The sequence below is a fragment of the Chaetodon trifascialis genome, chromosome 1 (genome assembly GCF_039877785.1).
Source record: "Chaetodon trifascialis isolate fChaTrf1 chromosome 1, fChaTrf1.hap1, whole genome shotgun sequence".
NCBI lineage: Eukaryota > Metazoa > Chordata > Actinopteri > Chaetodontiformes > Chaetodontidae > Chaetodon > Chaetodon trifascialis.
The window spans coordinates 33,098,311-33,125,574 of record NC_092056.1 but is presented as its reverse complement, the minus strand read 5'-3'; the positions used below and the strand labels follow the sequence as shown (position 1 = coordinate 33,125,574).

The 27,264-nt window shown below is 42.5% G+C and overlaps 1 protein-coding gene across 1 annotated transcript; it reads right to left on the bottom strand.

The window, feature by feature from the left end:
- Positions 1–18,522: 18,522 nt before the first annotated feature.
- ccnd1 (cyclin D1) lies at positions 18,523–25,740 on the bottom strand. The gene is made up of 5 exons (XM_070965761.1): positions 25,265–25,740; positions 23,716–23,931; positions 22,972–23,131; positions 21,600–21,748; positions 18,523–21,487 (listed from the first exon to the last, which is right to left on the bottom strand). Exons 1-5 carry the CDS (start codon positions 25,460–25,462, stop codon positions 21,332–21,334), a joined length of 879 nt encoding a protein of 292 aa, XP_070821862.1. The 5' UTR covers positions 25,463–25,740; the 3' UTR covers positions 18,523–21,331.
- Positions 25,741–27,264: the final 1,524 nt, after the last annotated feature.

Genomic DNA, 27,264 nt, shown 5'->3' with positions numbered 1-27,264 from the left:
GAGCCCTCATTGAAGGAGAGCTCAATGAGTCAAGTTAATTCAATTTCAATTCAATTCAATTTTATTTGTATAGCGCCAAGTCACAACAGAAGTTGTCTCAGGACACTTTCCATATAGAGCTGGTACAGACCAAGCTCTTTTATCTACAAAGAAACCAACAATTCCCCCATGAGCAAGCACTTGGCGACAGTGGCAAGGAAAAACTTCCTTTTAACAGGCAGAAACCTCGAGCAGAACCAGACTCTGGGTGGGCGGCCATCTGCCTCGACCGGTTGGGTGAGAGAGGAAGAGCAAGAGAGGGAGAGACAGACAGACAGACAGACAGACAGACAGACAGACAGACAGACAGACAGACAGACAGACAGAAATGCAGTCAGAAATGCAGTCAGAGAGAGAGAGAGAGAGAGAGAGAGACAGAGACAGAGAGACAGACATGCAGTCACAGTAACAGTGACAGTGGATGTAATAACAGCAGTAGCAGTTGCAGTGGATGTCAGGCAGGGCCAAGGCAGGAGATGCAGCTGAAATCCACAATCCAGATTCAGCCACTGTCCATGGGAACCTGCAAGACGACAAAGCACAGAGACTCCGGGGAAGGAGCTAAGTTAGTAACACGCCGTGGTAGGACATGAGAGCGTGCGGATGGAGAGGGACAGAAGGACAGAGGAGCTCGCTGTATCTTTGGATGTCCCCCGACAGTCTAATCCTATAGTAGCATAACTACGGGCTGGTCCAGGACAAGCCTGAGCCAGCCCTAACTATAAGCTTTATCAAAAAGGAAAGTTTTAAGCCTACTCTTAAATGTAGAGACAGTGTCTGCCTCCCGGACAAAGACTGGAAGATGGTTCCACAGGAGAGGAGCTTGATAGCTAAATGCTCTGACTCCTGTTCTGCTTTTTGAGACTTTAGGAACCATAAGTAGACCTGCATTCTGGGAACGCAGTGTTCGAGTAGGGCAATAAGGTACTATGAGCTCTTTAAGATAAGAAGGTGCCTGGCCATTTATGGCTTTGTAAGTAAGGAGGAGAATTTTAAACTCTATTCTAAACTTTACAGGGAGCCAGTGCAAAGTGGCGAGTATTGGAGAAATATGATCTTGCCTCCTGGTTTTTGTCAGAACACGTGCTGCAGCGTTCTGGAGCAACTGGAGAATATTCAGCAACGAATTTGGGCAGCCTGATAGTAAAGAATTGCAATAATCCAGCCTGGAAGTTACGAATGCATGGACTAATTTTTCTGCATCATTTTGAGAGAAAATATGCCTGATTTTTGCGATATTATGTAGGTGAAAAAAAGGCAGTCCTTGAAATTTGTTTTACATGGGAGTGAAAGGACATGTCTTGGTCAAAGATAACTCCCAGATTCTTTACAGTGGTGCTGGAGGCCAGCGCAATGCCATCCATAACTGCTATGTCATCAGAGAGTGACTTTCTAAGATGTTTGTTTCTAAGAAGTTTTGTCCGAGTTTAGCATCAGAAAATTGCAGGTCATCCAGGTCTTTATGTCATGAAGACATGCTTGTAGTCTAGTTAACTGACTGGTTTCTTCCGGTTTCATTGATAAATATAGCTGGGTATCATCTGCATAGCAATGAAAATTTATTGAGTGCTTCCTGATAATCTTACCTAAAGGAAGCATATATAAGGTGAATAGAATTGGTCCAAGCACAGAACCCTGCGGAACTCCATAGCTGACTTTAGTGAGCACAGAGGAGTCGTCATTAACGCGTACAAACTGAGAGCGATCTGACAAGTAGGATTTAAACCAGCTTAGCGCAGTTCCCTTAATGCCAATGAAATGTTCCAATGTCTGCAATAGGATGCCATGGTCAATGGTGTCAAATGCAGCACTAAGATCCAGTAAGACTAGTACAGAGACAAATCCTTTATCAGATGCAATCAGAAGGTCATTTGTAACTTTAACCAGTGCTGTCTCTGTGCTATGATGCACTCTAAATCCTGACTGGAAATCCTCGAATAAACTATTATTGTTTAGAAAGTCGCACAGCTGATTGGCAACTGCTTTCTCAAGAGTTTTTGAGAGAAAGGGAAGGTTGGATATCGGTCTATAGTTGGCTAAAACCCCTGGATCAAGAGTAGGCTTTTTCAGTAGCGGTTTTATCACAGCTAATTTAAAGGACTGTGGTACGTAGCCTGTTGATAAAGAGAGATTGATCATGTCTAAAACTGAAGAGTCAATTAGAGGTAATACTTCTTTAAACTTCTTCGGGTTCAAGAAGCCCCTATGAAAGAAATTAAAGCAAGGAAGCGTACGTCGCCCGGATTGGCGTCACCGGGGCCCCGCCCTGGAGCCAGGCCTGGGGTTGGGGCTCGCAGGCGAGCGCCTGGTGGCCGGCCCACGGGACCCGGCCGGGCACAGCCCGAAGGAGCGACGTGGGCCCGCCTTCCCGTAGGCCCACTACCCGCAGGAAGGATCAGAAGGGGCCGGTGCTATGTGGAATGGGTAGCAGTCGTGGGCGGGGGCCCCGACGACCCAAATCCTGGACAACGACTCTGGCTATGGGGACATGGAATGTCACCTCACTGTGGGGGAAAGAGCCTGAGCTAGTGCGGGAGGTTGAGCGGTACCGGCTAGAGATAGTCGGGCTCACCTCCACGCACAGTCTGGGCTCGGGAACCCAACTCCTTGAGAGAGGCTGGACTCTCTTCTACTCTGGAGTTGCCCGCGGTGAGAGGCGGCGAGCTGGTGTGGGCTTGCTTATAGCCCCCCAGCTCAGCCGCCATGTGTTGGAGTTCTCCCCGCTGAGCGAGAGGGTCGCTTCCCTGCGCCTTCGGGTTGGGGATAGGTCTCTCACTATTGTTTCGGCCTACGGGCCGAACAGTAGCGTAGAGTACCCGGCCTTCTTGGAGTCCCTGGGAGGGGTACTGGAAAGTGCTCCAACCGGGGACTCCATTGTTCTGCTGGGAGACTTCAATGCTCACGTGGGCAGCGACAGTGACACCTGGAGGGGAGTGATTGGGAGGAACGGCCTCCCCGATCTGAACCCGAGTGGTGTTCTGTTATTGGATTTCTGTGCTAGTCACAGTTTGTCCATAACACCATGTTCAAGCATAAGGGTGTCCATCAGTGCACGTGGCACCAGGACACCCTAGGCCGGAGGTCAATGATCGACTTTGTAGTCGTATCATCTGACCTTCGGCGGTATGTCTTGGACACTCGGGTAAAGAGAGGGGCTGAGCTGTCAACTGATCACCACCTGGTGGTGAGTTGGATTCGCTGGCAGGGGAAGAAGCGGGACAGACTTGGCAGACCCAAACGTACCGTGAGGGTCTGTTGGGAACGTCTGGCGGAACCCGCTGTCAGGGAAGTTTTCAACTCCCACCTCCGGGAGAGCTTCAACCAGATCCCGAGGGAGGTTGGAGACATTGAGTCCGAATGGACCATGTTCTCCACTTCCATTGTTGATGCAGCCGTCCATAGCTGTGGCCGTAAAGTCGGTGGTGCCTGTCGTGGCGGCAACCCCCGAACCCGGTGGTGGACACCGGAAGTAAGGGATGCCGTCAAGCTGAAGAAGGAGTCCTATCGGGCCTGGTTGGCTCATAGGACTCCTGAGGCAGCTGATGGGTACCGGCAGACCAAGCGTGCGGCAGCTCGGGCGGTTGTAGAAGCAAAAACTCGGGTCTGGGAGGAGTTCGGGGAGGCCATGGAGGAGGACTACCGGTTGGCCTCGAGGAAATTCTGGCAAACCGTTCGGCGCCTCAGGAGGGGGAAGCAGCTTTCTGTCAACACTGTTTACAGTGGAGGTGGGGAGCTGTTGACCTCGACTGGGGATATTGTCGGGCGGTGGAAGGAATACTTCGAGGATCTCCTCAATCCCTCTGTCATGTCTTCCGTAGAGGAAGCAGAGACTGGGGACTTGGAGGTCGATTCATTCATCACCGGGGCTGAAGTCACTGAGGCAGTTCGCAAGCTCCTCGGTGGCGGAGCGCCGGGGGTGGATGAGATCCGCCCTGAGTACCTCAAGGCTCTGGATGTTGTAGGACTGTCTTGGTTGACACGCCTCTGCAGCATCGCGTGGCAGACGGGGACAGTGCCTCTGGACTGGCAGACTGGGGTGGTGGTCCCTCTTTTTAAAAAGGGGGACCGGAGGGTGTGTTCCAACTATCGGGGGATCACACTCCTCAGCCTCCCTGGTAAAGTCTATTCCAGGGTACTGGAGAGGAGAATCCGGCCGATAGTCGAACCCCGGATTCAAGAGGAACAATGCGGTTTTCGTCTTGGCCGTGGAACACTGGACCAGCTCTATACCCTCCACAGGGTGCTTGAGGGTTCATGGGAGTTTGCCCAAACAGTCCACATGTGCTTCGTGGACTTGGAGAAGGCATTCGACCGTGTCCCTCGTGTCATTCTGTGGGAGGTGCTCCAGGAGTATGGGGTTGGAGGCCCTCTGTTGAGGGCTGTACAGTCCCTGTACAACCGGAGCAGGAGCTTGGTCCGCATTGCCGGCAGTAAGTCGGACCTGTTCCCAGTGCATGTTGGACTCCGGCAGGGCTGCCCTATGTCACCGGTTCTGTTCATCATTTTTATGGACAGGATTTCTAGGCGCAGCCAGGGGCCGGAGGGGGTTCAGTTCGGGGGCCGGCAGATTTCGTCTCTGCTTTTCGCGGATGATGTTGTCTTGTTGGCTTCCTTGAGCCAGGACCTTCAGCATGCGCTGGGGCGGTTCGCAGCCGAGTGTGAAGCAGCTGGGATGAGAGTTAGCACCTCCAAGTCCGAGGCCATGGTTCTCGACCGGAAAAAGGTGGCTTGCTCCCTTCAGGTTGGGGGAGAGTTCCTGCCTCATGTGGAGGAGTTTAAGTATCTTGGGATCCTGTTCACGAGTGAGGGAAGGATGGAACGTGAGATTGACAGGCGGATCGGTGCAGGGCTGCAGTAATGCGGTCGCTGTATCAGTCTGTCGTGGTAAAGAAGGAGCTGAGCCGAAAGGCGAAGCTCTCGATTTACCGGTCAATCTACGTTCCTACCCTCACCTATGGTCATGAACTTTGGGTCATGACCGAAAGAACGAGGTCCCGGATACAAGCGGCTGAAATGAGTTTCCTCCGCAGGGTGGCGGAGCGCTCCCTTAGAGATAGGGTGAGGAGCTCTGTCACCCGGGAGGAGCTCAGAGTAGAGTCACTGCTCCTCCGCATCGAGAGGAGTCAGCTGAGGTGGCTCGGGCATCTCTATCGGATGCCCCCTGGACGCCTCCCTAGGGAGGTGTTCCAGGCATGTCCCACCGGGAGGAGGCCCCGGGGAAGACCCAGGACACGCTGGGGTGACTACGTCACTCGGCTGGCCTGGGAACGCCTCGGGATCCCCCCGGAAGAGTTGGAGGAAGTGTCCGGGGAGAGGGAAGTCTGGGCGTCCCTGCTCAGACTGCTCCCCCCGCAACCCGGCCCCGGATAAGCGGAAGATAATGGATGGATGGATGGACTTCTTTAAACAGCTTAGTCGGGATAGGATCTAAAATACAGGTAGATGATTTTGATGATGAAATTATTGAAATTAGTTGATGAAGGTCAACAGGAGTAAAACAGTCTAAAACTGCGACAGACTGAGTAACAGTTTCTACGATTTCTGCGTTTGAAGACAAAACAGTACCTGTTAACGGCAGGAGTCGATGAATTCTGTCTCTAATAGTTACAATTTTATCATTAAAGAAGCTCATGAAGTCATTACTGTTCAGAGCTAAAGGAATACATGGTTCAACAGAATTATGGCTCTCTGTCAGCCTGGCTACAGTGCTGAAGAGAAACCTGGGATTGTTCTTATTTTCCTCTATTAGTGCAGAGTAATAGGCTGCCCTGGCACTGCGGAGGGCTTTCCTGTATATTTTAAGACTGTCTTGCCAGGCGGACCGAAATTCTTCCAAATTGGTAGAACGCCATTTCCTTTCTATTTTCCGTGAAGTTTGCTTTAATTTGCGGGTTTGAGGAGTATACCATGGAGCTAACCTCCTCTGTTTAATTTTCTTCTTTTTTAGGGGAGCAACAGAGTCAAGTGTCATACGCAACGATCCTGTAGCACTATCAACCAGGAAGTTAATCTGGGAGGGACTAACGTTAGCATAAGACTCCTCTGTTGTATTGAGACATGGCATTGAATTAAATACTGATGGGATCATATCCTTAAATTTAGCTACAGCACTATCAGACAGGAGTCTGGTATAAGAATTTTTGCCTACTGGCTGGTAGTCTGGTAATATGAATTCGAAAGTTATTAAATGATGGTCTGATAAAAGAGGATTCTGTGAGGAGACTATTAAGTCTTTGATTTCAATGCCATATGTCAGAACAAGGTCGAGGGTGTGGTTAAAACAGTGAGTCGGTTCATGTACATTATGGCGGAAGCCAACTGAGTCTAATACTGAGATAAACGCAGTGCTAAGGCTGTCATTATCAACGTCGACATGTACATTAAAGTCACCTACAATAATTACTTTATCTGCTTCAAGTTAAGTCAAGTCAACTTTATTGTCAATGCTGCTATATGTACAGGACATTAACAGAGGCTGGCACTTGATGATCATAAACTCCACGAGGGGTGAACAGTGTCTACAAATTCCAATATTCTCCAGTTGCTCCAGAACGCTGCAGCACGTGTTCTGACAAAAACGAGCAAGAGAGATCATATTTCTCCAATATTAGCCATTCTGCACTGGCTCCCTGTAAAGTTTAGAATAGAATTTAAAATTCTCCTCCTTACTTACAAAGCCATAAATGGTCAGGCACCTTCTTATCTTTAAGAGCTCACAGTACCTTATTACCCCATTCAAACACTACGTTCCCAGAATGCAGGTCTACTTATGGTTTCTAAAGTCTCCAAAAGCAGAACAGGAGTCAGAGCATTTAGTTATCAAGCTCCTCTCCTCTGGAACCATCTTCCAGTCTTTGTCTGGGAGGCAGACACTGTCTCTACACTTAAGAGTAGGCTTAAAACTTTCGGTTCCGGTGACATGCTGTGAGGACGCCAAACGCCGACCACGGCACTACCTCAAGTAATTAAGTTCCGTGAGTTCTCCCCTAAGTCACCTCTTTGTGAAGAATTAATATTTTTCATCAAACATATGCCGGTTAAACTCCGCAGCGTAACAATGGATCCTGAAGCACTTGGGAAGATGATTAGAGATATTGTGCGTGAGGAAATCTCAATGGCATTTGAGACTAAACTGAAGCCAATGCAGGAGGAGCTAAATAGATTAAATTTCACATTAACAGCATGCAAATCTAAAGTGGAAGAGTTGGAAACTGCTACAAATACCATGGAAGAACACATGCAAACATTGGAGAAGACCTACAAAGCTCTGCTGGGAGAGAATGAAGAATTAAAAGAGAAAACACAGACACTCGAAAATCATAGCAGGAAGTTTAATCTCTGAATCATTGGCTTGCAACAGGGGATAGAGGCAGGTAATCCTACCGCCTTTGTTACCAAACTTTTGTATGAACTGTTTGGGGAAGAAAAACTGGGCCCGCAACCACTTGTGAGCATAGCGCACCGCACTGGACCAGCTGAGCAAAACGGAAGCCGCTGTATGATCACTCGACTTCACAGCTTCGGAGTGAGATGCACTATCCAGTGTCTGGTCAGAGCGATGGGAGGTAAACTAAATTATAGAGGACAAAGGATTTATATCTATCCTGATATGACCACAGAGCAGTGCAAACAACAGGCTCAATTTAACGACATCAGGGCGTTATTATGCACAGCCAATCTGAGGCATGGCATCGCTTATCCTGCAAAACTGCTGGTGACTTTTAGGGAGAAAACGTACTCCTTCACTAAAGCAATGGAGGCGATGGATTTCTTCGAACAACAGGTGAAACCATCTATTAATATCTCAAAGTCCACCACTGACTAAAAGCTCTCTGTCATCAGTTATGATGAGGTGGGGACATTAACTTGCACTCACGACATTTGGACTTGAGAGATTTCTCTGTTCTTTTTCTTTTTCCATCTCCTGATAGATAATTGATGTCAGAGTGTGGGTAACTTGATTTGGGCTACTTTTTGCTTGATAGTTTTTTCCATCCTTTTTTATCTCCTCCCAACTTCGAACATCAAGATAGATATTTTGATAATAAGATCAGTAATTAGGTTGAATTATATAACTGAAATTGGGGAGTCACTTAAAGACACTTCTCTGAACAAACAGCAAACTCCTTAACAAAAATAAAAGTAGAACTTAACTTATTACTGATGCAGAGAGCTGAGTTTGCTACACATAAAAATAGAATGAATCACTTCTTTCATGGTAATCGTCCCAGTCAGCTGTTAGCCAATAAATTAAAAACTAATGATCAATTTACAAATATAGCAACCATTGCATCAGATATTGGGTCTATGATATCTGACCCAGATTTGATTAATCAAAGATTCTCTAATTTTTATAAAGAGCTGTATACTTCAGATAATATCTCATCAGCATCAGAGAAGGACAATTATCTTAAGAAATTAAAGTTAACATCATTAACAAAAGATGAAGCTTTAATATTAGGGGCTCCTTTATCGCTTGATGAACTCAAATGGTCTTTAGCAAAAATGAATAAAGGTAGGTCCCCTGGAAATGATGGCATACATCCTGAGGTCTATTTAAAATTCTGGAGCCTTTTAGGACCACCATTGCTGGAGATGTTTAACACAGCTATTTAGAAAGGATGTTTCGGAAGAGACATAAACACAGCATTAATAACACTTCTTTTAAAAAAAGATAAGGACCCAACTAATTGCACAAATTATCGCCCCCTGTCCTTATTGAATGCAGATATTAAATTATTCTCAAAGACACTTGCTAGTCGGTTGGAGGTGTACTTGCCTAAATTGATTCATCCAGACCAAAGTGGATTTGTAAAAAAGCGCCTTTCAGCAGACAATTTGCGTCGTTTATTACATATTCTTGATACTTCTGATAATTTATCATCAAAAGCTATTTTGTCAGTTGATGCAGAAAAGGCCTTTGATCACCTTGAGTGGTCTTTTTTATGGTCTGTATTGAATCACATGGGTTTGGGGTCTAATTTTATTAACATGGTCAAAACTATTTATGCAAATCCTTCAGCTAGCGTAGTTACAGGTAATATACATTCTCCTCCCTTTAAATTAAGTAGGAGCAGTCGGCAGGGAGATCCAATTTCATCTATGTTGTTTATTTTATCATTAGAGCCGTTGGCACAGTCGATTAGGTTATCTCCAAACATTACACCAATAAAAATAAAATCCACTCAGCATCTTATATCCTTATTTGCTGATGATGTTCTTTTATTTTTTTCGGATATTAAATACTCTCTTCCAAACATCCTCAATGTAGTTGAACAGTTTAGTCATGTCTCCAGCTATAAGATAAATTGGTCTAAGTCCTCCCTGCTACCACGAGTAAGGATGAGTGTACAACTTTTAATATCCCAGTAGTATCTCACTTTAAATACTTAGGGGTAAATTTATTTACATCTCTAGAAAAAACAGTCACTAAGAATTATAATAACACCCTTAGCATGATCAAACAAAATCTGGAAAGATGGCAGAAGCTGCCTATATTTCTATCGGGTAGAATTTCAATAATCAAAATGAATGTGCTTCCTAGAATTAATTTCTGTAGCTACATGTTACCTCTAGCACCTCCTCCAAGATATTGGGATAAAATACATAGCGCTATCACTAGGTTTTTATGGAGAGGCAGACAGCCCAAAATAAAGTTAGCAAGTTTACAGAGAAAGAAGGAATTAGGAGGCTTATCAGTCCCTAATTTTAAGCTTTATTTCCACGCTCTTACTATTCGTCCTTTGTTAAACTGGTTTAGTGAGAAGTCCTCACCTCCATGGCTTAACATAGAGAAGAATCTGGTGGCACCTGTTTCCTTAAATGATTTTTTGTTTACAGGTCTTTCTGTCAATAAATGTAAACTGCAGCATGGTTCAGTAATAGCCAGTGCAATACAAAATTTCAGGAAAATAGAAAGAATATACAATTGGACATCTAAATGGCATGCAAGTACTCCAATATTCTATAACAGTTTTCTTAAGTCAGGTGGAGAATATTTTATTTCATCTCAGTGGTATAATTCAGGTATCCACAGTTTAGGAGATATTATAAATGATGATGGGTTAAGAACCTTTCAGGATCTGAGTGAAACATTTAAACTGTCCTCAAACTCCTTCTTTTTATATTTGCAATTACGTTCTGCCTTAAGGGCAGCAGGTATATTGATTGACAGGAAACCCATTAATCATCCAATAATAGAATTATTTAAGAAAATGTTGGAGCTAACTAAAGGACATGTCTCTGCAATCTATAACAGTTTGTTGGAACATATGCAGACCCCTTTAGCAGTAACAAATGTGTGGAATAAAGACTGCTCTGAATCATCGATAGATTGGCAGAGAGTTTGGAGGAATGTTGCTCATTCCTCTCAAAACCTAAATAATAAATTAATTATCTCAATTTCCTATATCGTACGTATTTAACACCAAAGCGACACTTCATGATTAAGTTATCGCCTTCTCCAAATTGTAATCTATGTGACTTAAATCAAATGGGGACTTTCTTGCATATCATGTGGGAGTGTCCATCTGCTCAAAATTTCTGGCAACAAATAGTAAACCTTCTCTCTGATGCGCTCAGCTTAGAGATTGACCGCTCTCCAAAATGTACGCTTTTAAATGATGATTCCGGGCAAAACTTTAACCATATGCAAAGGTTTCTGTGGCTATCTTCATGTACAGTAGCTAAAAAGATGTTGGCGGTTAGGTGGCAACCACCACATTCACTCTCTATACATCATTGGATTTATGCTGGAGCTCTCTGTTGCTAAGATAAATGGAGCAGGCCAGTGTGTGCTCATAGCTCGGAAGAAGGCACTTGATGTAGCTCAAGCTATGATTTAACTCTTATTATTTTTTATTTTTATGTATTAATTTGCAATATCCAGCATGTTGTGAATTTTAGAGAAAGATCTGTGGGATGGGGTTGGTTGGGGTTAGGGGACTATAAAACTTGCAGGTGTTCTGTGTTATTTTTCTTTTGTCTTTTGTTGTTTTAGTCATGATTCATGTCTGCCAATTGTACACAGTAATGAGGGGAATTTGTCATGTTTGTATTTCTTGTCTGCAGTGACAGACATGTTGATCTGCACCTGCTTCCCAATTGATTAATAAAATAATTATATTAAAAAAAAAAAAAAAAAACTTTCCTTTTTGATAAAGCCTATAGTTAGGGCTGGCTCAGGCTTGTCCTGGACCAGCCCCTAATTATGCTGCTATAGGAAGAGACTGTCGGGGGACCTCCAAAGACACACCAAGCTCCTCTGTCCTTCTCTCCCTCTCCATCTGCACGTTTTCATGTCCTACCACGGCGTGTTACTAACTTAGCTCCCTCCCCGGAGTCTCTGTGCTTTGTCGTCTTGCAGGTTCCCGTGGACAGTGGCTGAATCTGGATTGTGGATTACAGCTACGTTTCCTGCCATGGCCCTGCCTGACATCCACTGCAACTGCTACTACTGTTATCATATCCACTGTCACTGTTACTGTGACTGCATGTCTGTCTGTCTGTCTCTCTCTCTGTCTCTTTCTCTCTCTCTCTGACTGCATTTCTGTCTGTCTCTCTCTGTCTGTCTCACTCTCTCTCTCTTGCTCTCCCTCTATAACCCAACCAGTCGAGGCAGATGGCCGCCCACCCAGAGCCTGGTTCTGCCTGAGGTTTCTGCCTGTTAAAAGGAAGATTTTCCTCGCAGCTGTCACCAAGTGCTTGCTCATGAGGGAATTGTTGGGTCTCTGTAGATAAAAGAGCTTGGCCTGTACCAGCTCTATATGGAAAGTGTCCTGAGACAACTTTTGTTGTGATTTGGCACTATACAAATAAATTGAATTGAATTGTAAAATTGAATTTGATAACCATTGTTCAAACTGCTGCAATAGTTTCTGTCCTGCGGGCAATCAGATACCATATGTCACAGATAGCTAGACCAGTAGGGGGTTGCACTTATGTAAATGAGATGCAATGAGCAGCACTGTGTTACCTGGCTCCCCCGGTAGGTCAGAATCTTTCAGGCTGGATTTCTCACTAAACTAGTTTGAGGAGTGCCTACATTCAAATGGCCAAATCATCTTCAAATATTTTCAGATTTCCATGTGTTAGACATGTGGAAAGCTTAGAAATTACACTTTAGAATCTGCAAATAACTCAAAATGCTCCCCTGGGAGACTTGCTGCTGGTTTTCTCGTGGCTGGTCACAAATTGTTAACATCTGTATTAACATTTTTCTAATTTGGATTCAGTGAATCCTTCACTTGTATTTTATTTCCATGTACAAATATTCATGTGGTCAATAAATTTTTATTGTATTGTATTATTGTATACCTGTAAAATATTTCAAGTGAATAAATGAAGAAGTCAACTTTATTAATCACAGCACACAGAGTTACAAGGAGGGAACTGTACATGCCATGCAAGTGAAATTATTTTCTTCGCATTTATTCCATCCCGCATTTATCCCATCCTTGGTCTGTCGATCCTCCACGGCAGACTGGGAGTGGTGGCACCAGCTGCCAGCCGACAGCGACGCCCAGGGACCAGTTCTCCTTCGTCAACATTGGTCAGGTGGTGATCTTCTTGCATGTTTTTATTGGGGGTTATTTAAGGAGGAAACCCCGGGTGAACACGGGGAGAACATGCAAACTCCAAACAGAAAGGCCCCCTTTTCTCCTCGAGCAGTAGGCACCAAAGGCATGGTGGAGGACACACCACCAGCGCCCACAGCGGGATTCGAACCGGGGACCTTTGAGCTGTGAGGCGACTTGTGTGTGCCGTCTGACCTATTATGCATAACATAAGGTGAGTATCTGCAGTGGCATATACTAGCACCCACATTTTAGATTTGAATTTGCGTGCTCTAGCTAGCTACTTTTTCTCAGTCTTAGGTGAATGGCCAGTAGTGCTGGTCAGCAGTGTCCTCTGTATGGTTTGCGTGAAGTGGTAAAATTAGCAGACGCTATTTTTGTGTTTTAGTTAAATGTTTATTTGAGGATTTCCAGTCAGGATTTAGAGTGCATCATAGCACAGGCACGGCATCAGTCAAAGTTACAAAAGTCCTTCTAATTGCTTCAGACAAAGAACTCATTTTTGTATTTGTCTTATTAGATCTTAGTGCAGCATAGTGCCACTGTGGGCTGACACCATTGACCATGGTATCCTATTGTAGAGACTGGAACACTCTACTGGCCTTAAGGGAGCTGTTTCAATCCCACTTTTCAGATCACTCTTAGTTTGCATACATTAATGATGACTCCTCTGTGTGAGCTGAAGCCAGCTACAGAGTTCCGCAGGGTTCTGTGCTTGGACCAATTCTGTTCACCTTATATATACTTGCTTTAGGGAACATTATCAGGAAACACTCAATAAATTGCTATGCAGATGATACCCAGCTGTATTTATTAATGTAGCCAGAAGAAACCAATCAGTTAACTAGACTACAAGCAAGTCCTCAGGACATAAAGACCATAAACACCTTAGAAACTGACTTTCTGATGATATAGTAGTTGTGGACGGCATTGCGCAGGCCTCCACCACCACTGTAAAGAATCTGGGAGTTATCGTTGACCAGGATATGTCCTTTCATGCCCATGTAAAACAAATTTCAAGGACTGCCTTTTTTTGCCCTATGTAACATTGCAAAAATTAGACAAGGCAAGGCAAATTTATTTGTACAGCACAATTCATACACCAGGCAATTCAAAGTGCTTTACAGAAGCATAAAAATGCATTAAAATCATACATTTCAAAGAAAGAGAGAAAGAAAGAAAGAAATTAGAAGAAAATAGAAAAACAAAAATAAATAAAAACAGAAGCCAGTAAAAGACAATAATTTAGCATTTAGAATGATTAAAATCATTGAGCAGATATATTTACTTTAAGTAAAAGCTTTAGCAATTAATGATGTTTTCAACCCTGATGTAAATGAGCTGATAGTTGGTGCAGACCTCAGGTGTACAGGGAGAATGTTCCACAGGAGGAGGAGCATAATAACAGTAAGCTGCTTCACTTTGTTTGGTTCTGATTCTGGGAACACACAATAGACCTGTGCCTGATGACCTGAGAGGTCTGGATACTTCATGTGGGGTTAATAAATCTAGAATATATTTTGGTCCTAGACCATTTAATGCTTTGTAGACCAACAGTAAGATTTTAAAGTCTATTCTTTGACTTCTTTCCTGATCTTTGACCTTTCATTTTTGGGGCACTTCTGTCTTATCTGCATTAAGATGAAGAAAATTCTGGCACATCCACTCATTGATTTGATGAATACACTCACTCAATGAAAGTAAGGGACTGTAGTCATGTGACGACACAGAAATATAAAGTTGTGTATCATCTGCGTAAGTATAAGAAATATTATGATGCTCCATAATCTGAGCTAGGGGCAACATGTAGATATTGAACAGAGGTGGTCCGAGAATGGACCCTTGTGGCACCCCCGACATCATCTTTTTTCGTTCAGACACATGCTCACCAATTGACACAAAGTAGTCTCTATCTTGTAAATAGGATTTGAACCAGTGTAGTACAGTGCCAGATTAGTCTTTTTTAGGAGAGGTTTTATTACTGCAGTTTTCAAGGCCTGGGGAAACTGACCGGACTGAAGAGAATTATTTATTATCTGCAACACATCTGGAGCTATGCAATTAAAAACATTTTTAAAAAAGTTTGTTGGCAGAGTATCAAGGCAGCATGTTGTGGATTTTAACTGTGATACAGTTTCTGTCAGCCTTGTATGATCTAGAAGGCTAAAATGTGCTAGATTTACTGGAGAACAAGAAGGCACAGATGGACTTATCATTTTGCCTGAGGTGAAGCTGCGCACTGTTTGTCTTATCCTTGAAATTTTATCTGTAAAAAGGCTGCAAAATCATTGCATGACCTGTTGGATAGCAGTTCAGGAGGGACTGATGCTGTGGGGTTTGTCAGTCTATCCACAACAGAAAACAAAGTGCGGGCATTATTACAGTTTCTGTTGATAATCTCTGAGAAGAATGCTTGCCTTGCTTTCTTTAGTTCATGGTTATAGGTGTGGAGACTGTTTTTGTAAATCTCATATTGAATGAGTCTGGTTTTTCGCCACCTGCGCTCTGCCTGTCTGCAGACTCTTTTCTGGACTTTGACCAGTGTGGTGTTTCTCCAAGGTGCCTTTTTCCTTCCTGACAAAACTTTGGTCTTAATCAGGGCGATGGAGTCAATAATAGTCATAACTTTGGAAGTGAAACTATTTACAAGGTCATCAGTTGAAGCTGAGGGCAGTGTTGGTGATGGTGTAAAAGACTGAGTGAAGACTGCACAGGTGTTATCATTAATATAACACTTTTTGATTACCTCTGTTCCACTTTTGTGAAGAATAGCAGGTGTTGCTATTTGAAATGATACACAGTACTGATTTCAAAGAGCAACATCCGTCACCACAACTTCAGAGATATTAAATCCGTTGGAGATAATGAAATCTAATATATGCCCTTTGTTATGTGTTGAATGTGTTACGTGTTGAGATGATGGCCAAAATGATCCAGAATGTTTAAAAGTTCTTTAGCACATTCATCTTTGAGATTATCAACATGAATGTTGAAGTCACCCACTAACACAACACAGTCAAAATCAATACAAACAACAGACAGTAGATTGGCAAACTCATCAGAAAACTTTGCATTGTATTTAGGGGGCTTGTAGATGGTTACGAAGACTGATCGACAGGGAGACTTTGATTGAATGGCAACATATTCAAAAGAATCAAACTGACCATAAAAGACTCTTGCATTGAATGCTATCATTAAACAAAATGGTGACTCTGCCTCCTCTCTTATGCATTCTTACTTCACTTATGAAACTGAAATTCAGAGGGGCTGACTCATTGAGAACTGCTGCGCCGTTATCTTGTGCTAACCAAGTTTAAGTTAAAAACATAAAATAAAGCTGATGCTTGATGATAAAGTCATTGATTAAGAATGATTTGCCTGCCAAAGACCTAACATTTAAAAGAGCTAACTTAAATGTGCTAAAAAGTCCAGCATCCCCATGTTTTAGAACATACTGTGGCTGACATGGAATACATGTTAAATTCAATGATGTGATGTTTCTGGAGAGATGGACCGATCTTCTCCTCCTACCTATTGAGACATGAATCAATGAAGCTTCTGGCACAATGGGCCCTGCCTTTTCCTTGGAAAAGTCAGGCATAACATTTGCCTTAATAGCTGGACCCAGAACACATCAGTTACCAACACAAATAGGTGGCTGTGCTGGGCTCTTACGAGGGGACTGGAGTAGGATCAGATCAAGGGGGTGGTGGCCGTTGGCACTGTGGTGATGGAGGAGGACAGGGTGGTCATAGGGGGCGGGGTGGAATCTGGGGGGACAGCATCCTAGATGGGCAAGGAGTAAGCCTGATACTAGCGCTGACAAGTTGTTCATTTGGTCAGTAAACTCCAGCAGGGGGGAGGAGGGTGATGGGATACCCAGTGAAGATGATGAGCTTGATGGAGTTTGGGCAGTTGGAGATGGTGACCTCGGTGGAGTTTTAGTGGTTGGAGTCGGTGAATCCTCACGAGCAGTGGCCCCTGGTGGAGGACATGAGGCATCCCCTTTTTTGCTCTGGCATCCCTCATGGTTAGAGCACACAGGCAGGGGGAGAGTCAATTCTCCTTCATGTTTTGGTGTTTGCTGCTTTTGTTTGGATTCCTCTTGTCTCTTGTCCTTGGGAGTGGGAACAGTGTGACGCAGGAAGAAAGATAGGTTGGAGGCAAAAAGTTTTACTCCTGACTTGTTTAGGGAAAGTCCGTCTCCTTTGAAAAAATGTCTGCGGTCCCAGAAAAAGTTGAAATTGTCAATAAAATGCACTGAGTGGACATCACATGCAGTTGAAAGCCATCTGTTTACTGCCAACAATCTGCTGAATCTCTCTCCTCCTCCTCTGACTGGTGGTAAAGGCCCACTGAAGAAGACTTCAGCATTCAGAGAGCTTACTGCATTTAGCAGTTTAGCTAAATCTCGTTTGAGCACTTCAGATTGTCATTTCACAATATCATTTGCCCCTGTGTGCAGTACAAGGTATTTCAGAGTTGGAATTTCTGCAACAATACTGAGGATTTTGTCGGTCATGTTGGAGACTGTATCATCAGGAAAGCACAGCACTTTTGTGTTTCTGCTGTACATTCTTCCCACATCTTTAATAGCAGAATCACCAACAATCAGAGTCTCAGGACCAGTCAGTAGCTTTCCTTGTAGCTATCTAGCTTCTGACTTCCTGTCGGGCCTTACCCTTCTCTGTGAGTCCAAGAAGTTATCCAGGTTTTCAGTTGGAGATCCAGGGTCCTGCAGTAGTGGAGCAAACCGATTTTGTAACTGCACACTAGCTGGTTTGGGAGCTTTGTTGCTCATCTTCCCTTTAGCTTTTATCCACGGCTGTGTCTTACTCTGCACAGGTGTTGAGTAGGATGATAACGCAGGCCAGCCTGTCGCATCACAGATCTCTGGGCGCTGGGTTCTGCCTGTTGGACGTCTCCCCATATCAGCTGATTTGCTCTTGGGCTTTGCCCCGAGAGCATTCCAGGGAGGACTAATACTGGCAGATTTATCACCCGGTACACAGCCCTTTAGTTTCGAGGGAGCTGTATCAGAGCTAATTAGCTGGATGTTAGCATTCTCCAGTCCGCTGTTTTGAGTCAGTGGCAAAGTGCTGTCATTTCCACAAGGTCCATTCACTTATGCATTTATTTCCAGACGCTGAACTTTAGCTTCCAACATTGCAACCTGCTGCAGAAGTTTGTAGAGGTCATCTGTGGAGAAAGGAGGCATCTTGGTGCTAGTTAGCTTTAGCTGCCAGCAGGCTTTTTCTGTTGGTAGGCCGAAGGAGGCTTTTTCTGTCAGTAGGCCGGAGCAGAGTGTATCCGTGAAATATCAGAGGTCGCAAGGGTCATCCACAACTTTTAAATATTTGCCCATAAAATATGTCTTTAGATGTCCAATTCAGCCAAAAATTAAAACTTTCAAGTTTAAGGAAAATTAAAAATTAATTACAAAAAACAAGATGGGAAATCACAAGCCAGAAACCAGCTACCAAATTACCTAAATTAGGCACATCCTGTCTCAAAATGATGCACAGAAACTTTTTCAGTAATAGTAAGACTGTGACTTAGAAATAGGGTTTCTTTGAACATTCATGTCATAATTACAATTGAAAACTAAGATTTCTCTGAAAGCTCTGTTTTGGGGTTTAATAATATGGAATTAACAGAATACCAGTCAAAGGTGGATGCTTCACATCAGCCTGTGGCTCATGCTCATTGAATCCAAATTTAATGGATATAGTGTTATACTGTCGGTGCACAATATTTTTAACCCTCTGTAATCATGCAACGTACCATTTATCTCAAATGAGGTGAACCCAACATTAAGCATTTAACATAAATAACATACAGTGTAAGTTCACTCGTTTACTTCACTCATCATCATCTGGTGGACAAGAACAGACAATGTTCCATTCTCATCAAATTCAAATTCTTTATTGTGTTCACAAGTATGAATACACTTTTTGTCCCAGTTGCAGACAAATGGCATGACGTAGACACAACTGTGTGGAATGATTTGTAAAAACAAAACAAAAACAGTCTATGGCTTACCGAGCACAACACTGAATCTATTTACAAACTCAAATCAGCTCACTGACAGTTTGAATATTGGAGCAAAAAGCTTTTTCTTTTATAAATATAAAACAGGGAAAGGAAAGAAGGCCACTATGGGCCAAAGGGGGGGATAAAGTCTCTTTCACGGAGACAGTTTAACACTCAACAGAGTTATACATATCCCATTTTCTGTTATGGCACCAGTATCAAAGCATATCCTTGACTTGCTGGTTTTGACCCCGGATGCTTCATCTCAAGCAGGTTCAACAGACCTAGTACGCACTGAACCAACAAGTAGAATAGAATAAGAATTAAACAAATAAAAAGACTAAAAATTAGACATAGACCGTGACTGTCACATGAGGTATTGTGGATCAAAGCATTTCTGTACATTGCCTCATTTTTCCTAGTTTTTTGGAATAGTTTGGAAAATCATATGTAATTATAAACCAGAAACTGATCACATAGAATCTACATAAAAACCACAAATGAGGATGTCAATAATAATTTTCTATGAGAAAATTCAAACCTAAAATGGCAGTATATTGACATTTATATGTATAAAAAAAATAACCAAAAATGTAGCAGCAAACAAGAGAAAAGCATCGTTTTTAATCCATCACGTTTTTTTGTCTCTCTTTTTTTTTTCTTCTTTCAAACATGTATCTGGGATTTATTTTCTATAGCAGCGGAATACAAGGAGTGTTTCTCTCCTGCTCTCTATCTTTACTGTACAATCAGAAACCTATTTTAAAGGGTCCCTACACAGTTGGACATGTCACGAATTCAATACTTTCTTCGAGAATGGGATTTGAAGAGAGCTCTCCTGCTTGCAGTGATCTGTCCATCTTCATATATAAAGTATATATTGACCTGGTTACAACATTTTTCCTGTCCTGTGTAGGAACCCTGATTGAAACTCTACAGCATTAAGACACACCTCCCTGTTGAGTCTTCACCCTTTTTTCCACCTTTCCACCCCTCTGTGCTCTTGCCAGCTTTGCTCTCCACATTTTTAAGCAAGTCCCCAAGAAATGCAGCCCATGTCTTTTAGCTATGTGCAAAATCACGTCAATAGTCTGACTGCTACCCCCCACCCCCAGCCCTCCCACCCCAAATCCATGAGCAGTATTTGAACTGAGGTGGAGCAACGGAGGAGATGCTGTCTTGGTGATTTCGAGGCAGACTGAAGTTTTAGTTTTACAAATATTTCTGGACGGCAGGGCTGCTCTGGAGGCAGAGATAGTTCAACATCAGTAGGTAGAGTCACGTTTTACTAGACAAACATTACCAGAAAAAATGGTGTATTATTTTAACTATAAAAACAATACTCTGAACCTACAGCTTTTGGCTCTGTGCACTTTTTAAGGTTTAGCTAAAGCTATGGTACTTCTTAAAATGTGAGAGCAGCTCAGCCTGAATGAAATGTTTATTAAATCAAAACTCCAATTAGAGACTTGGAAAGCAGCTACAGCAAGTCACTGGTTCTATGAGACTCATGACAGTGTCTAGCAGCATTCATTCTTTTTTTTTTGTAAGGATTCCTGCCATACTGGTCAATTCCTTTGTCCCATTAGATATATCAGATCCAGGGGACTGTCTGCAGGTGCTGCTCTGACTCTCCATCACCAAAGGACTCCTGCTCCAATCCCCATTCCATTTTCATGTTGTTTTACATGCTTAATCACTGTGTTTTGTTTTGTTTTTGTTTTTTTTTTATTAACAGCAGCGCTGACCAAAAGTGCTTTTTTTTTTTTTTCAGAAAACAAAGTTGGAATGGTTTAGGTTCAACTACAAAGAGAAATAAAATACAACAGACTGTGGGTTGCTTTGCTTGGTTGTGCATCATTTTGATCTTATTACACAACAGCAAGCTGAAATTAGTAAAATGAATATTGTGAATGAACAAAAAATCTGATTTGTCCAAACCTTAACATCAGCAGTCCACAGTCACTCAAATGAACAGAGTGTCTCACAATACACTTGGTTTAAAAACAAAAAGCTTGTAAGAGGTGTAAGACTAACTGATGAAGAGGTCTAAAATCATTTATAATAAAGTGACTAAACATAAGCAAGCAGGGGTATGTCTCCACTGCAACAAGACAAACATGGGAGCTTGGACAGGAAGTCCAAAACATTCTAGAGCTAACAGAAGAGAAATGAAATGAAAAAAGCCTCCTCTCCTAAAAGTCACTTTTCAGGTAAACACCTTAAGACTTCAGTGGACCTACTGTACATTACACTTGTGGATGGTTTAGTAGGCAAGTTGAGTCATTTTTCAGATTCCTAGTTTAATATTTGAGGGAAATTAAAAAAATATATAGATTAAAATGTCTGTTTTGTGATTTCAAATCAAGCCCCTGCAGGTCATCAGTATTCGGTGTCTTTTGACTCTTGTACATTTCTGTAGTGTTCATTTCCTTTCCCAGGATAGGAGGTGACACTGGCAGGAAATGTGACTTGGGATTTGTTGCGGGGTGGGCGGGGAGCACTTGGTCCCATCTTAGCAGTTGTAGAGGACAGTGGGCAAGTGAGTGACATGTCATTCATGATAGCAGCCCACCAGAAAGAAGGAGTGAGGGGTGGGGGCTAGCACCCTCTACCTAGCCCATCGTCACCACCTTCTGTCAAAAAATTTTTCTCAAGCATCAGGTCGTCATGTGACAGCCATTTCAGATGTTGATGTCTCTGACATCTGTTGGGGTACAGGACAGGTCCACATCCTCGTCCACATGTTTGGTTTCTGTTGCATTGCTGTGCTGCTGAGCCTGCCGCAGGCTGGACTCAAGCAGAGACTCTATCTGCTCCTGACATGCCCGCAAGCAGTCCTGCAAGGACACAGTCAACACTAGGTAAACACCGTCACACTGTTAAAAGTGCAATTAATGGCCAACCTTTCCATATTCAAATACGGGTTTGGAAAAAAGAGTATTTGCATACCGGGTCACTGCGAATGACCTGTGACAGGAAGTTAGTGAGGTTCTGGGAGGACAAGGAAGCATCCTGCCTCTTCAGATAGAGACCTTGAACAGCTGCCACTACGCTGCCTGCTGCCACCATGGATGGGGGACTGGCGATGAAGTTGACATCTGTGGAATTGAAAAGCATGCATTATACTAGGGAACATATCTTCTTTCCTTAAATAGATGAATATAACCATTCATTATTATAACCTCTGAGTTCCTACCTCTAAGTAAGAGATGTCTTACATTTAACTGACTACAGACCAGACAGTATCCCTGCCTATATCTTCACAACACAACACAACACAACACAACACAACACAACACAACACAACACAACACATACCCTCACAAAACACTAAACATCTGGTTCTCTGAATCTTGAACATTTATTAACTACTGAATGAGAACATGGCAGCCATGATCAGAATGATAAAACCAGAAACTGGGTTGAAGAATTTCCAGGGGTGCAAACTGGTGATGGCCATAAAGGGTGACATTTGGCCTTCCCATGATGTATGCTGCATTTTTCTATATGCGTTCTGATCTGATCTGATCTGATCTGTCAGCCTCTCAGTGATATTCAGACCTACTATATGAAGCAAATCTGACAATAACAAAAACTTACTTGCATTTATTAGAATTTTAAAGATGCATTTGTGTTTACAACAGCAATGTCACAATATAAACTTTGTAATATCTCATTGATAACCAATCTAAAATGTCACAATAAATAATATTTCTGGCAACAAATACTGAGTGAAGTTTTCTCTGCACTCCTTCTGCTGTTGATGTGACTGACTGCCAGCTGGTACCACTGATTAGGACGGTTAGGAGGTGCTGCCATCTCAGCCAGTAGATTTTCAAGAATTTGCCAAATTTTAAGATACATGACAAACCAAGATTAACAGTTCAATTTACGACATGACAGAGAATGTGTTATGACTGTGATATGCAGGATAACCCATTTTGAGGTTGCTGAAAGGTGACAAGTTTGCACCCCTGAATTTTAAGTGAAATTTCTGGAAATGTGTCGGTAAGTTGTATTAGGTTGCAGGAAAGAAAATAATGAGTCTAACTAAATACAGAAGAAACACATATTAAATATATAAATATACAGATAATATAAACCTTGAAGCAGCAGATCATTTGAGGAAAATGAGAAATGAGAATATTATAGATTATAAAATATTGAAAATCTATAAATAGATATCAGTGTATGCTTACATGACAAATGCTCTTCATAATTCTTTTACCAGCTATACATGTTAACTTAAACCAGTATATTTACTGTACACGTGAAGATACAAGATATAAACTTGTATTCATACATAAGCTTTATGCCCTACCTGTAGCACAGAGAGCCACAAAGGTCTGGGCATGTTTCCTGAGGATCTGCTTGGTGGATGGGTAAATCTTCATCTTGGACAGGAAGTGCTCAATGAAGTCATGAGGTGTGACTGAAGCCAGGTCCCATTTCAGTTTGCTGAGAACCAGGAGCTCCATTTGCTGTGAACGGACCAGACCAGAGGCATTCACTCATATTGACCAACTTATTTGAAGTGACTTCATGTTGAGTCCTCTTTTTACATCTGCTGTGACATTTACTTCCTGTAGCTTTAGCCCTCCAAACTCTTTCAGCTTTCTCTCTCTCTCTCTCTCTCTCTCACACACACACACACACACACACACACACACACACACACACATATATATATATATATATATAAAGAGAGACAGAAAGAGTTTGTCATTGCCAACAGTCCAACAGTCTGCACCTCTCTTTTATGGCCACAAGGTGTCAATGTGAATAAGTGTTTTCTTGGCACTCACTAAGTCCATTCATGAAATCAGAGAGGCCTTCTAGTTACCATGGGAGAGTCGCAGGCAGCCTCTCTGCTGCACCAAAGCTACATCTCTTTCTTTTTATTTTAACCAAACAATCTGTGACATGTCAATGCAATCTATGTTTTCCATGGTGACAAAAAACCAGATCAACTGCAAACACTGTATTCTGGTCATGTGGTCTCCAGTGCATGCTGCTCATGTACTGTACGTGTTATGCAACATCCATGTCTGCAGAACTCAATTACCAGCAGCTCTCCAGGCTGGACCGAGTTGTCCGTGTAGATACAGAGTTTCTCCGCTGTTAAGGGCACAGTCTCCTTCATCTTAGATGCTAGAAACATGCATGTGGCTCCCAGCAGCTGTAGTCTTGTTTTCCTGGTGGCTTCCACTGATAAAAATCTGTCCAAATAGTTCATAGCCAGTGGAAAAACTTCCTCCTCACATTTCTGTTCCTCGCAGACCTGGAAGGTGATAATAGCACTTAGAGGTTGATGCTCCATGCTGGAAGAAAATTTCCCCGTTCCCCCCACAGGCTCTGTGTCTTATTCTGCTCACAGCTGCATGAACCACAATCATCTTGAAAGAAATGAAAAGTAATATTTTGTGCATCTCATTCATTTGAGATTAGAGATTGAATATTCTGTATGACCCACTATTTAATGTAAACTCCATTTCATCCATAACTGCAAACATTTGAAGTCACTTTTTTTTCCCCCAGTCTCTTTAAGTGATAATGTTACTGTAATGAAAATACTCAGGAATTAGTTTGCGGTCAGTTCTGGCAGAGACACAAAGGTGGCGTCGATGCAAGTTTCACTCTCTAATTTCAACTTCGTCATTTTTTCAAAAAATATTTATAAATATTTAAAAATTATCAGGGTGCTTATGATTTACATGTAAATGATCCTCGTCGAATGCCTGACCAGATGAGAGTAAAATGTGTCGAATTGTGACACGTATGAATTCACAAAAAATTCATTTCTCAGACTGAGCTTTCTCATGCGCTACAGGCGACACCTCCCCTTGACTCTCACATGCAATTTCAGAAATTAATAAAAAATACTAATTTAGAAAGAACAAATTCCAAAAGTTTGCGTTAATGTCAAAAAACATCTAATCTATCAAATCCGACTGTTAAAATGTGTTTAGTACTTTCTCACTTTTAAGAAATGTCCTTTGTTTCTGAGCAAACTTCACAGACAGCAGTTATAGCCTACATGTAAAGCAAAACAAACTTTACCAATTGATCCCAGTTGAACAAGCTGTAGCAGTCAGTATGTAACCATTTTATGACATAGATGCATTTCTGGCTGATTTGCCAGCGATACTGTCATTGTAGCTGACATGAAAGATTTTTAATGATATTAAAATCCTTCTCATACACGACAACAAAGATGGCGCGCAATAGCCTACTGGCACGGGCCAGACTGCATACGTGTACATTGCTGTTATTTTGAAATATTTTGCGCAAGTAATGACATTTCATAACCTTCTAAAATAATATAGGCAAATAAACAATCAATAACATGGTAATCACGATAGGAACTGGGTGGGTCTGTAGCCAATATCTCCTCTTTTGCCGAAGGACCACCCAGCAGTCTTGAGGACATACTTTACAGAGCGTTTATGTAACATGCACGGTGAAATAACAGACATTAAGCTCTCAAAAACTCACAACTTTCAAATCAGTATCAATTTCTCATGTTTTAGCCTATGTCGGTAAGATAGCGACAGACTATTACCAAGTTTGCAGCAAAACTCGGGGACGAGGAAAGCTGAAGTGAAGCAACCAACCTCTAACATCCAGGTGGCAACCATTTTCCTCATTTTGGGTACAATTTCTTTCTGAACACACTTGAAGTAGTTTGGCGACGGTAAGTAGTATTCCTCAGCCTTCAACATGGTGCGTAGAACACGGTCGTTGAGCAGGTTGACGTCCTGGTAGGCTCTCCTGATGGAGTCCACTTCGCAGCAGAGCAGCTGGTCGTCCATAATACTTGTGGTAGTAATATTATTCTGACCGTCAATAGCCCACAATTTTAACCCTGTTAAAATTTAGCTATGTCAGAGACAACAGGCTATAGCACACAAAAGGATGTAAACCGGTAATTTTAAATCACTTTCTTCTTGCTGGGTTGCTGCTGCGTGTTCCTGCCCCTCCGATGTGCGCGACTCCTCTGAGGCACAGACAGCTTCCCCCTGCGAAACAAAAACCCCTGCCTCGCGCTCACTAAACGCGCAACCGTACGGGCTCGCGCGCTCAAACACATAAAGTTGCGCGCGCTGTGTGCGTGTGTTGGGGGGGGGGGGGGTGACGTCAACTGTTGTTAAGAGGTGGGGGATCAAAGAGACAAGGAGTTTGCTTTGGAGCACGCAAGAAGGGGTTCTGTTACACGCACACACACACACACACACACACACATACATATGTGTGTGTGTGTGTGTGATATATATATATATATATATGTGTGTGTGTGTGTGTGTGTGTGTGTGTGTGTGTGTATATATATATATATATATATATATATATATATATATATATATATATATATATATATATATATATATATATATATATGGGAGGAAGGAGACGCCTGCCTTCCTATATCGACGGAGGACGTGGGAGGTCCGGGACTGAGGAGAGCTGAGGGGGGAGGAGGCAACTAACGTCAGTAGGGGGCGATAACGACTTAGCTACGCCCCTTCTTCTTTATTCGTCTGTCTCTCCTCAACACTCCATGAAAGCAGCAGCTTTCTCAACTATGCTCAACATGAGGTGAGCACATGGGACAATAGTGTAGTCTGAAATCCACAGACACAGTGGACTCTTACGCATTTCCTTCTATTCCTTGTCCAAATAGCATAGGGGTTAGGATAAAGTGGATTAAATCAGGCTGTACTATGTATAGCTCTGCCAACAAGCATGATTAACATCTTACAGGCTACACATCAATCCATTTCATTTTTTTAACTATAGAATATCTGTGATGCAATACATTATTAATTAATTCAGTTAGACACTGAAAAATGTTGTATTACCACTGAAGCTCCCTATGCACAATGCATTTGAATTAACAACATAAAGCTCACCATGTGGCTCCCTCAGACTGAATCAACTGTGAGTCTGAGGTCTAACTTGTGTTTGTTTGATAACTGGTGAGTCAACATATGTAAATGGAACCCCACTGTGTATTTGATTATTTTATCAATTATTATTGTCACAGAGTATATGTACTACTCAAAAACACAATATTGGAGTGCAAATAGCTTTTAGAGTTTAACGACTGTCTGTAACACAAAGACAGCTAGACACACACACAAACGGGAGGAGATGAAATTGCACCAATGGGAGAAGTTGCTGTTACCAGGCAGTATAACTTTTCATGCAGGGAAAAGTTCAGTGCACTGGGAAAGTTGACATACTTATTGAGAACCCTATTGACGTCCTTTGGTAAAGTCTTTCAAATAACCAATAGGAACATTTGCTGCATATTTACACACAGCAAAAAATAAATAAATAAATGAATAAAAAATCAGTAAGACTGAGGAGAGGACAAATCAATCAATCCAGCTGGAGCCATCTATTCTGACATTTACAACTTGATACAAATTATGTAAATCAGACTCTCAGTAGTCATACATGTAGTTAAGTCAAGTTAAAACCAGTGTTTAGTGTTACTTTGTTAAGTTGTACACATTTTAATCTAGTTTCAATATGAATCAGAGTTTTTCCACATTCCTTGAATTCCTCTCCGGGCTATTAGGTGGACTACCGTAACGCCTGAAGAGGGTTA

Excerpts from the sequence above, each read along its gene's own strand:
- ccnd1 (XM_070965761.1), bottom strand. The coding sequence starts at position 25,462 with ATGGACGACCAGCTGCTCTGCTGCGAAGTGGACTCCATCAGGAGAGCC. Across the intron at positions 23,132-23,715 it reads TCCAGCCTGGAGAGCTGCTG|CAAATGGAGCTCCTGGTTCT; the intron begins GTAATTGAGTTC and ends GTCCGTTCACAG. Across the intron at positions 21,488-21,599 it reads AGGTCATTCGCAGTGACCCG|GACTGCTTGCGGGCATGTCA; the intron begins GTATGCAAATAC and ends GTGTCCTTGCAG.